The following is a 12,444-nucleotide window of genomic DNA, read 5'->3' as shown; positions in this document are numbered from 1 at the left end:
TGTGTGTGTGTGTGTGTGTGTGTGTGTGTATTTTTGAGACAGAATCTCACTTTGTCATCCTTAGTAGAGTGCCATGGAGTCATAGCTCACAGCAACCTCAAATTCCTGGGCTCAAGTGATCCTTTTGCCTCAACCTCCCAAGTAGCTGGGACTACAGGCACCCACCGCCATGCCTGGCTATTTTTTAGAGATGGGGTCTTGCTTTTGCTCAGGCTGTTCTCAAACTCCTGAGCTCAGGCAATCCACCTGCCTCAGCTTTGCAGAGAGCCAGGACTACAGGCGTGAGCCACTGCACCTGGCCTCTTTGTATATTTTGGATAACAGACCCTTATCAGATATGTCCTTTGGAAATACTTTCTTCAGAGAAAATATTTATGGTTTTCTGTTTGTATTCTCTTCAGAGTGTCATTTGCAGAGCAGAAATTTCTAACTTCAACGAAGTCTAGCTTATCATTGCTTTCTTTCATGGATTGAGCGTTTGGTGTTGGCATTGCATCTAAAAAGTTGTCGCCACACCCAAGGCCATCTAGATTTTCTACTATGTTGCTTTCTGGAGTTTAGCGTTTTACATTGAAGTTTGTGATCCATTTTGAGTCAAATTTACAAATCATTTTCATCTTTAATTTCCTGACAAAATTCATGAAAAGCAAAGGAAGTTGGATTAGTACATTAAAACATTTGAGGAAGTCTAAGTAGGCTTTCTCATTTATTAACTGAATGACCTTGAACAAATAACCTTTTTGAAGTCTTAGATTCTTCATTTCATAATGAGGATAATAGTAACTCTATGAAGTTGATATGAGAATTAAGTGAGAATTAGGAGCTTCTGGTTGTTGGATACAAGGAGGTGCTGAGAGGGTGGCAAGCCCAGCCAGGGCATGGAAGCTCTGCACGCCCTGTCCCCATACCTTGTCCTGTCCATCTCTTCATCTGGCTGTTCATCTATATCCTTTGTGATAAAGCAGTAAACCAATACTTAACACCACATCTGCTGTGCAGTAACAGCTGATCTTGGTGATTCTTGCTATTGTGAAGCTAGGGTAAAAGAGCATATAGATGTAACATGTAAAGAGAATTTTGAGATTTTTTTTCTTACTCCTCACAATTCTAAATTCTCTTTTTGGTAGGTGGCAGACTTTGTAGCAGCAACACTGCAGAGAGCATGTGCAAGCTTGGCCCATCAGGCAGAGAGCACTGTGGAATCCCAGACGCTGAGTATGTCCATGGGGCTGGTGGCCGTCATGCTAGGAGGAGCTGTCCAGGTGAGTTGTAGGCATGAGCCAAACCGGAATGGAGGGGAAGGAGAAGCAAAATACCCGTTTCTCTCTTGCATACATACCCGTGGGAGAAATAAGAATGAATATTGCACATAGAATAAATAAGTCAGTTTGTTAATAAGAATTCTCTCCAAAGTAGAGGACAAGAAAATTAATGCCATTTTCACTCTGTCAACTGAATAGACTTCACTGTCAGAAGGGCAGAGTTTGAGGTTGTACCTTTCCTACCTGGTATAAGCTTGATTTGGGAACATCTAGCATGGTATTTTGCATCTAAGGCAAATACTAAATTCTCTGGCCTGATTCTCCCCAGGTGCAGCCCTTGTTTCTACTACTGTAGACAGGGGGAAAGCCTTAGTAATCTGCTGGTTGCTCAAAATCCATTATTTTGAATAGCTCCATTGGAGCAGAGGATCCATTGTTCAGCCCTATCACAGAGCATGTTAAAATTTGCTTCCAAGATGGGCATGGTAGCTCACACATATAATCCTAGCATTCTGGGAGGTCAAAGCCAGTGGATTGCCTGAGTTCAGGAGTTCGAGACCAGTCTGAGTAAAGCAAGACCTAGTCTCTTCTAAAAATAGAAAAACTAGCCAGCTTTGTGTCAGGCACCTACAGTCCTAGTTACTCAGGAGGCTAAGCTAAGAGGATCACTTGAGCCCAAAAGTCTGAGATTGCTGTGAGCTATGATGCTATAGCACTTTATCCCAGGGTGACTAAGTGAGACTCTGTCTTTAAAAAAAAATTTTTTTTTAACTTCCAGCCATTTTTAAGCCTATATGTCTGTTACATATTTAATTTGTAATTTTAGAGTTTATTCCTTTAAACAGCATTTCTTATTTGCTTGTGTGCCAGATACTGAGCTAAGGCTCAGGGAATATAGCGGACAAAGCAGACACAGCCCCAACCCTTGTGAGTGTGAGACACTACATGTATTTAGAATTGGATGAAGTATCCAAAGAGAAGTTAAGGGTGCCAGGGGAACATAGCATTTAACCTAGGCTGGGAATGTCTCCACTGAGGGAGTGTAAGTTTAAGCTAAAACTTGAAGGATTAATAGGAATTTGAGTGTGTGTATAGTGAAGATGGATAAAAGTCTCTCAATTAAAGAAAATATGTTACAAAGTCTCAGTAGCATGAAAGTGCTTGAAATACTTGAGAAGCTGATACAGTAATACTACGTAGAATGCTGTTGTAGCTAAATTGTAGAGACCAAGGAGAAGAGTAGCACCATCAAGGGAAAAAGATGGGCAAGGGCCAGGTCATACACATGTGTGCTACTTGTTAGTTACATATATTAGGTTAGGAGACTGCAGCAGGGCAGAACAGACTTAGTGCAAGTATTATGAAATGCATCTTGAAAATCAGCATGCTTATAACTCAGCAATAAGTACGGAACCCTCCAGGAATGGATTTTTGAGTTTGAGGATTCAAATCTGATTCTAATTTTTTTTTTGAGACAGAATCTCAGTATATTGCCCTTGGTAGAGTGCCGTCACGTCACAGCTCACAGCAACCTCAAACTCTTGGGCTTAAGGGACTCTCCTACCTCAGCATCCCAAGTAGCTGAGACTACAGGCGCCTGCCACAACATCTAGCTATTTTCTGGTTGTAGTTGTCATTGTTGTTTGGAAGGCCCGGGCTGGATTTGAACCAGTCAGCTCTGGTATATGTGGCTGGCGCCCTAGCCACTGAGCCACAGGCACTGAGCCGGATTCTGATTTTTGATGTATGAAAATATACATCTCTCTAGCTCTCCTTAAGGGGAAAAGGAATTTTATCTGAGTCTGTTAATAGGGAGCCCATCTCTTGGTAGATTAATTTTATATTCCCCATGTAGTTTTCCTTTTTTTTTTTTTTTTTTTTGAGATGGATTCTCACTCTGTCACCCTGGGTAGAGTGCTATGGCATCATAGCTTACAGCATCCTCAAACTCTTGGGTTCAAGTGATCCTCTTGCCTCAGTCTCTTAAGTAGCTGAGACTACAGATGCCTACCACAGTGCCTGGCTAGTTTTTCTGTTTTCAGTAGAGTTGGGGTCTGGCTCTTACTCAGGCTGGTCTAAAACTCTTGAGCTCAAGCAATCCACCTGCCTCAGTCTCCCAGAGAGTTAGGATTATAGGTGTGAGCTGCTGTGCCCAGAACCTTAATACTTTAATATATTTGATACTTTCAAACAGTGGTTCTCAACCTTCCTAATGCCACGACCCTTTAATACAGTTCCTCATGTTGTGGTGACCCCCCCAACCATAAAATTATTTTCATTGCTACTTCATAACTGTAATTTTGCTACTGTTATGAATCGTAATGTAAATATCTGATATGCAGGATGGTCTTAGGCGACTCCTGTGAAAGGGTCATTCGATCCCCAAAGGGGTCGCAACCCATAGGTTGAGAACCAATGCTTTAAAAAGAAGTTTTTGGTTCAGTTCCTAGAGCCATATTATGTTTTTCTTTTCTTTTTTTTTAGAGATAGAGTCTCATTTTGTTACCCTCAGTAGAGTGCTGTGGCATCACAGCAACCTCCAGCTCTTGGGCTTAGGTGATTCTCTTGTCTCAGTCTCCTGAGTAGCTGGGACTACAGGTGTCCACCACAACGCCCAGCTATTTTTTGTTGCAGTTTGGCAGGGGCTGGGTTTGAACCCGCCACCCTTGGTATATGGGGCCAGCGCTGTACTCACTGAGCCACAGGCGCCACCCCTAGAGCCATATTATATCCCTAGTGATACAACTAGTAAGGAAGTGTTCACCCATGGATTATTTATTTATTTTTTAAGAGATGAAGTCTCACTGTGTTGCCCAAGCTGGTTTCAAACTCTTGTCCTCAAGAGATCCTCCCATCTTGGCTTCCCAGTTGAGATTACAGGCATGAGCCACTATGGGGGCCACCAGCAGAATAGTTTTTCTTAAGACATTTTGTTACGGGATTTAGTTGGCTAGATCAGTTTTTATTTTCTGGTTGAGTGTTAATTTGAATAGTCTTTGTTTCCATTAGTCAAGAGTGCATTTTTGTAAATGGCAGGATTCTCTTTATTTAACATGTATCATTTCAAACCAAATCCCCAATGGAAGATAGATTACAGAAACCTCCTTCTCCCTTTCTAGAAGCCCATTGTTGGGAGGCCAGCTGTGTATGTTAGTCATGTTCTAAGAAAGGTTTACTTGACTGATGTAAAAGTGGATCCCTTGCCTGTCCCTGCCTTTTTGTGAGCCATCCTGAGTCACTGATTACACCCTGGATTTCTCTGACTTTGCAGTTAGTGAACATAAACACGTCACCTTCTATACTTTTGCCCTAGATCTATTAATTTTTTTTTCTGTTTGATTCATGGATTTATTATAGGTGGCTTATATAACATAATGCTGGGCTTTTGTATCTTTGTATTAAAAAAGCAAGTCATGTTTCTGAATTTTTCCATTTGGTCATTGTCAGGTTAAAGTCTTTACTTTTTTTTTTTTTTTTTGAGACAGAGTCTCACTTTCTTGCCCCAGGTAGAATGCCGTGGGATCATAGCTCACAGCAACCTCAAACTCTTGGGTTCAAGCGATCCTCTTGCCTCATCCTCCCAAGTAGCTGGGACAACAGGCGCCCACCACCACATCCAGCTATTTTTTAGAGACAGGGTCTCACTCTTGCTCAGGCTGGTCTTGAACTCCTGAGCTCAAGCAATCCACCCTCATCAGCCTCCCAGAGTGCTAGGATTACAGGCGTGAGCCATTGAGCCCAGCCAAAGGTCTTTACTTTAGTCTAGAGAACTATATAATATACCTAAGCCCTATTCATTCCTAATGTTTTGGCTAATAAAACATAATCTAACAGCATCTGAACATTTTTTTCTTTTTTTTTCTAATTGTAATTAAAATGATTATTATAACATGGTGTCCGGGAACAAGAGTTAATTTGGAAAAAGTGTAGGCTTACGATGGCAAATAAGACAACTGTCATTACAAACTCGTTTTCTAAATTTCAGGGTTGGTCATCAATAAAAATATTATGTTAGTAACTTTTCCCTGCTCCTCAAGAAGCAATTTCTGCGTGACACTGCTGGGCCCACAGGGTTCTCTAAAGCACTGCTACACAAAGCTGAGCAGATCATTCCTTTAAAAACCAAAACCATTCTGTTCCAGGAAGACACCAGAGACTACCAGTTAAAAGCTGGTCTCTTAATCTTTAAATCTGCAGTCTGTTGGGATGGGGGTCCATTATTGGGAGACTAAAAGTACATCTTTTCTCTAAAGAGGTAAGGGTCTTTATCTTGGCATTACTCTACACTTGCTTAAGTTATGGTTTTGACCAAAGGCCATTGCTCAGACTCCTTGGTAAAAAACTTAGCCTAAGCATGGGACTATGTTTTAGGTATTGTTAACTTATCAGAATCCTAGCAGATGCTCAGAGACTAGGACAGAAGAGGTGGCAAGTGAGCTAGAGGTCTGCCACAGAATGGAGGAAAAGGGAGAGAGGGAAGAGCCATGGAAATCTTTTGCGTGCTGACAACTCATTTCCTATGTTGAATGCTGTCTTTTCTTTCCTGCACTGAGCTACAGGTGTGTGTTCTATAGAACAGCCTGGGGAAATTTTCATGTTGCAAGCTATTATATAGAACTTCAAAGAGCAGACAGTGATTCTTAATTACTGTTGCTTTCCAGCAATCTACTTCAGAGGTGTCTTACATATTTAATAAATGTACCACAGTAGGAATGAATAGTTTTTGGATTCATGGATAAATGGGAGGAAAAAAGAAGAAAGAATAAAAGGGAAAAAAGAAAGATGGATTTCTAACTAGGAAGGCATGGATTTTTTTAATAGTCTAGGCTTTAAAAGGTTTAGAAACACTCCTCTCACCCCTTGTGAGCAGCTTTCAGCTCTGGGTACACACACAGGAGTGTTGTGAATGTTAGTCATGTGTGGAGAAGGGAAGAGAAAAGCCACACTTTTTGTTTTCACAGGCATTTGCTTGCTTATCCCCTAGTTAATGCAGACTTTTCTCAGAATTTCCTTAAGATGGAGGGATATTCTTCCATCATGTATATATAGGTGATTAAGCTTACTAAAAGTCCTCATTTGGAAACCACTGTGCTTCCATTTTACTTTCTAACAATGACCTTCCAATTAACTAAAGACTCCTCTAATTCTTTTGCTTTTGAGGTTAAACCATCTGTTTCTGGAATTGTCTTCATGGTGTTCATTTGTGCACATTGTTAAAGATGTTCACAGCTATATATGATTTCAATAAAATGATTTCTGTTGATACCAGTGGCCAGTGAAAAAGGTCTTCATCTCTTTTATGTCACTGGAAACATTGATCCAAGTGCTCCCAAAGATTTTAGGACTGCCCGAAGCAAACTATGGCACTAATGGCAGGCATCAATGTTAAAGGATGAATTTTAGGCAAAGACTCAATCATTGTATTCTGAAATATAACTTTGTGGAATAATGTATTGTTTTTCCATTTTACTATATATTATTTCCTATGATCTTAGGCTTTACTCTAGGGTTCACACAACCTCTTTTTTAGGTACATTCTAAGACGAGACCAAGGAAGAGCTAAGTACATTGTTATTATAGGTACAACAAAATTGATTTATTTCATTGACACCTCTCTTGTGTTCTTCTTTTTTTTTTTTTTTTTTTTACAGTTTTTGGCCAGGGCTGGCTGGGGCCAGGTTTGAACCCACCCACCTCTGGTATGTGGGGCTGGTGCCCTACTCACTGAGCCACAGGCACTCCCCTCTCTTGTGTTCTTAATGCAACACATGGATAATAGATTTTTATTCAACCACCACGCATATAAAGTCTGTGAAGGAACTTTGTATACTATGAGTACTACTTGGTTTTCTTGTACCTGTGTAAGGTTTTTAACAGTTTACAAAATTCTTAGACCATTTCATTTGATTCTCACAGTAAACATTTTACTGGGATCAGGAATGAATTTACTACCAGCAATCAAAAACTCAACTAACAATGGCTTAAACAAATAGGGTTTAATAATCTCCTTTAATAAGAAGACTGCAGTTAAGCAGTTGCTGGTATTGATCTTGCAACTCAACTCTTCCTGTATCATCAAGAACTTGAGGTTTTTCTGACTTTTTACTTCGTCATAATTTTTTTTGTCTTTTCAACTTTGGCATGTGGGCTTATTCTTGATCCTATTTAATTGCCTTCTCTAGAGGTGGCTGCTTAGTCCTAGGCATTACATTTGAAATCAGGACAAATAGGGAGAAAGGATGATGCTAGTCACAACTGTCCTTTTCATAGATAAAACAAAAGTATTCCCAGAAGCTTCCCATCAGATTTCTCTGTGTATTCATTGATCAAAGTGGGGTCACCTGATCACTCTTACCTGCAGGGAAGTCCAGTATAGTGAGCACCCAGCTCCCATAGTGGAAGATGGCAAAGGAGAGGGGAAACAAGTTAGCCAATCAAGATGGGCAAGTGTTAGTCTCATTTTATTACAGGTGAGGCCTTTGAGGCTCAGCATAGTACAGCTACCACTTGTAGCTGAATCTAAGATCCAAAGTCCAGTGCTTGCCTCTATCCAATCACATGGTCTGAGAGTATCTTAGAATTTAATAAATATATACCAAGTGCCTTTTTGCCTTCAAAATGTGGCTCTGATTAATCTGATGAATTTATGAATTCATCTTTTTTTTAAAAAGATACATATATATATATGTATTTTTTTAATATATGTATGTTTTTTTATATATGTTGTTTATGTGTGTTTATGTGTGTTTATGTGTGTTTATGTGTGTTTATATATGTATGTTTATTTATATATGTATGTTTTTTTTTTTTTTTTTTTTTGAGATTGCACCCATGCTGGAGTCGGTGCAATCATAGCTCACAGTAACTTTGAACTCCTAGGCTCAAGTGATAGGTCCACTTTAGCCTCCCAAGTAGCTGGGGGTAGTTGGAACTACAGGCACATCCCACCAGGCCTGGCTGTGTTGCCTAGGCCAACCTTGAACTCCTGTCCTCAAGTAATCCTCTTGCCTCAACCTCCCAAAGTGCTGGAATTACAGACATGAACCACTGGGCCCAACTCCCACATTTCTATATCTTATGGGTATTTCTATATATAGGTCATTGTAAAGCAAGGCATACTGTACGCTGACCTGAAGAAAAGCAAAAAATACCACTTGTGATTAAATTTGGTGATGTGTGTGTGTGTGTGTGTGTGTGTGTGTGTATATATATATATATAAAAATAAGGACCCAGATATATAAACTAGTTGGTTAAATGTCTGGGGAAACATAGTTGATATATAAAAATGAGAACACAAAAATAAGTGTAAATATTTTTCAGAATTAGGAGTTTTTAGGTCTATATTTTATTGCTGGATTTTCTTCTGAAACAGTGGTTCTAAACCTTCCTAATGCCGTAGCCCTTTAATACAGCTCCTAGGGGTCTTGACCCACCGGTTGAGAACCACTGTTCTAAAACAATGATTCTCTCTGGAGCAGGTGTAGGCAAGTTGAGCTCATGGATACCCCGGAGCTTTTATAGATCTTACCTGGGGCTTTCTTAATATACACATGCCCAATTCAGATATAGTCCTCTGAAGAAGGCATGATCACTCCCCTACCCACCATCCTGAATCCCTGTCCTATCAGTTCAACCTTCAGTTCTTAAGCAAATTGAGAGCTTGGAGACTTTCAAAACAACTTACTATCTAACCAGCCTGGGCAACACAATGGAACTCTTATCTTCAAAAAAAAAAAAAAGTCATCACCATGTTCAAGGTCATCCAGATTTTCTACTGAACTTGTAGGCATTTTATAGTTTTGTATCTTGCAGTTAAGTCTGTGATCCATTTTGAGTTAATATTTGTGAAAGGTATAAGGTCTGTGTCTAGATTCATTTTTGTGAGATGCCAATTGTTCCCTCACCATTTGTTGAAAAGATTGTCTTTTTTCCATTGGAATGCCTTTGCTCCTTTGTCAAAGTTCAGTTGACTGTATTTATGTGAGTCTATTTCTAGGCTTTCTGTTCTGTTCCATTGATCTATTTGTCCTGGTATTTTTTAAGAGGAAATTGTTACATGTAATAGAAATGAAAAATAGGGCAAATAGACTGTAGATAGAAACAGATATTCTCATTTCAGATGCTTAAAAAGGGAAAAGTCCACAATACAACCAAGGCAATGAATGAAGCTTAGCACAATGATGACACTAGTAAAACTGTTCTAAAAGTCTTTTTCCATGCCACATGGAGTAAAACCTTGACTCTGCACATACATATTCTTTTCTTCTTTTAAGATATAGTAACATCAGAATGTCTATCACTTTACACGTGAAAATAAACTTACATGTTACAAAGCTGGAAATTCTACTTTCTATTGATTTTGCATTAGTTTCTAAATATGTAAACAAAAAATCTGGATGTGGTGAAATGCTGTGGGTACAAACCTGACATATGCCTCAAATTTGCCTTTACTTGAAAGATAGGGCTCGGTGCCTATAGCTCAACCAGCTAGGGCGCCAGCCACGTACACCTAAGGTGGCGGGTTTGAATCCCCAGCCCGGACCCGCCAAACAACAATGACGGCTGCAACCAAAAAATAGCCGGGCGTTGTGGCGGGCGCCTGTGGTCCCAGCTACTTGGGAGGCGGAGGCAGGAGACTCGCTTGAGCCCAGGAGTTGGAGGTTGCTGTGAGCTGTAGTGCCACGGCACTCTACCCAGGGGGACAGCTTGAGGCTCTGTCTCAAAAAAAAAAAAAAAAAAAGAAAGATAGGTGCAGGGAACAATAACAATTCTGATTTATAGAGCAGAATGAGAACATTAAATAGTTTCTTTAAAATGGTTAGCTGCTTAATTGGTAGGTTGGTTGGATAATGGAGTGAGTGAATCATTAAGTAGTAAATACTCTGCCTAGTTTTAAAAAGAATCTAAGACCCCTGAGGTTTTCAAAAGTTTCAGGGCCTGACGAAGCCTCCTGTGATAATTTCTCTACTATTTTCAAACAGAAAAATATTACCATTGATTCTTACATGTCATTAACGACACATGCCCCTTTCTTGGTATTGCGTATGATGTTATTCAAACAAAGCTTCTGCAGAGAATAAAATGTTGGCTAATTTTAACTCCCACTTTCCCAGAGAAATCCCCTCTTGCCAATTGTCAGCCTAATCCTTTCCAGATTTTTGGTGCACTTGATCTTGAACAGCTTTGTTCTTTTGAGTGAGATTATGTAGAGTGTTGGGTAGGAGGTTTTGATCCTCATTTCTTGAGTTCATATCTTATTCACATCTTGGACATATTACTTAACTGGTCTTTGCCTCAACTTCCCCATGTTTAACACATTAACTGCCATGTGAGTTATATTTAACTTATGCTAGTTTTGAGCCCAGGGTTTCATGAAGCATATATAACTCACACATCTCTTGACTTATCTTGACCTACTAGTAGCCCCAAGGGGGAAAAATTTTTTTTTCTAGTGTGGTATTTAATGTGTTAATGTAATCGATAGTCATAATCCTGGCCAGGCCTAGTGGCTCACACCTATAATCCTAGTACTTCAGGAGGCAGAGGTGGGAGGATTGCTTGAGCGCAGGATTTTGAGACCAGCCTGAGAAAGAGTGAGACCCTGCCTCTACTAAAAATAGAAAAACTAGCTGGGTGTTGTGGCAGGTGCCTCTAGTGTCAGTTACTTGGGCGGCTGAAACAAGAGGATTGCTTTAGGCCAAGAGTTTGAGGTTGCTGTAAGCTATGATGCGACAGCACTCTAGCCTAGGGTGACAGAGTGAGACGCTGTCTCAAAAAAAAATTGTAATTATATCATAGGGATTTGAATATGGGTATACATGTGTTTTAACTTAGAAAAGAACCTGTACATGGTAAGTGTTCATAAGTATTCAATAAATGCCAGCTCTTATTACTCAACAAATAGTTAATGAGTGCTAGACCCAGGCAATATGCTGATTACACCATGAACGAGATTTGATCCCTGTCCCTTTTTCTGCAGATATATTTTCTGGTACATAGTACTCAGGTCCTGTCAACATTTGCTATGTTAATTTGAGTTTGACATTTTTAAATTTTATTTTGTAGTTGAAATCAAGTGATTTTGCTGTCCTGAAGCAGTTGCTGCCTCTGTTGGAAAAGGTATCCAACACACACCCTGACCCCGTCATCCAAGAACTCGCTGCTGATCTCCGTATCACCATCTCTACCCATGGAGCCTTTGCCACAGAGGCTGTCAGCATGGCTGCCCATGGTACCTTGAACAAAAAAGATCCAGAAGGAAAAATAAAAGAGCAGCCGCAAGCTAGTCATGGAGGATACACTGATGGAGCTCATAGCCACCTCAAACAGCAGCAAAGCCATGAGGAATCCCCCCAAACAGTCCTGCCATCCAGGGTTCCACTCATTCCTGAGGGGATTAATAAGCCCAGCACTACAGCAAACCAGAAATCTGCGAGTACAACCACAGAACAGCTCCAAGAGGTTCTGTTATCAGCTTATGATCCTCAGATTCCAACCCGGGCTGCTGCCCTGCGTACTCTTTCCCGATTGATAGAACAGAGGGAAGCAAAAGCCCTTGAGATGCAAGAGAAGCTTCTAAAGGTAAGCAGAACACGCTGCAAAGACACGTGGGCACAGAGAGAGGTAGCTGTCCAGGAGCTATTAATTTAACACATATTTTTGGAGACTTGACTATGTGTCAAGCCCTATCTCAGGCACCTTCTAAGAACTTATAATTGTTCTCAGGCGGTAACAGACACAGGAAAGATTAGAGAACAATATGAGACTACTCAATTTAACATGAACAAATTGCCAAAATTTTTGCGTGCAAGAAATGCTATCGGTGGTCAACAAAAAGAGAGTTGAAACCTTCTGGAGGATGTAGATCTTAACATGACCTTAACAAACTGGTAAGGTTCGAGCAGAGGAACCTTAAGCATGAGATGGGAGAGTCCCTTTTGTGCTAATCAGTCCATTTTTAGCTCTGCAACCTCACCCAGATAAGCCATCTATTTTATTTGGGTCCCTTTTGAGAGGAGCATCGGGCAGAACGGGGTCTCTTCTTTCTCCTCCCTTCATCACTGTGAAAAAGCTGTTTTTTAAATTGTATGGGATGGCACCTATGGCTCAGTGAGTAGGGTGCTGGTCCCATATACCGAGAGTGGCAGGTTTGAACCCGGTCCCAGCCAAACTGCAGCAAAA

General features: G+C 40.4%; 1 protein-coding gene across 1 annotated transcript in view; it reads left to right on the top strand.

Annotated features, from left to right (window-relative positions):
- Positions 1–12,444, top strand: part of TANGO6 (transport and golgi organization 6 homolog) — a gene marked incomplete at its 3' end in the record, with an annotated part of 158,372 nt that overhangs the window by 55,993 nt on the left and 89,935 nt on the right. The window contains exons 12-13 of the mRNA XM_023518916.1: positions 1,128–1,262; positions 11,329–11,844. Of these exons, the coding sequence (XP_023374684.1) occupies positions 1,128–1,262; positions 11,329–11,844 (651 nt within the window). The remainder of the gene's footprint in view (positions 1–1,127; positions 1,263–11,328; positions 11,845–12,444) is intronic.

Source organism: Otolemur garnettii, unplaced genomic scaffold, assembly GCF_000181295.1.
Source record: "Otolemur garnettii isolate 467f Iridium unplaced genomic scaffold, OtoGar3 scaffold00151, whole genome shotgun sequence".
In the NCBI taxonomy this organism is placed as follows: domain Eukaryota; kingdom Metazoa; phylum Chordata; class Mammalia; order Primates; family Galagidae; genus Otolemur; species Otolemur garnettii.
Note: the sequence above shows the minus strand (reverse complement) of the source record. Positions and strands in the feature narration are given on the sequence as shown.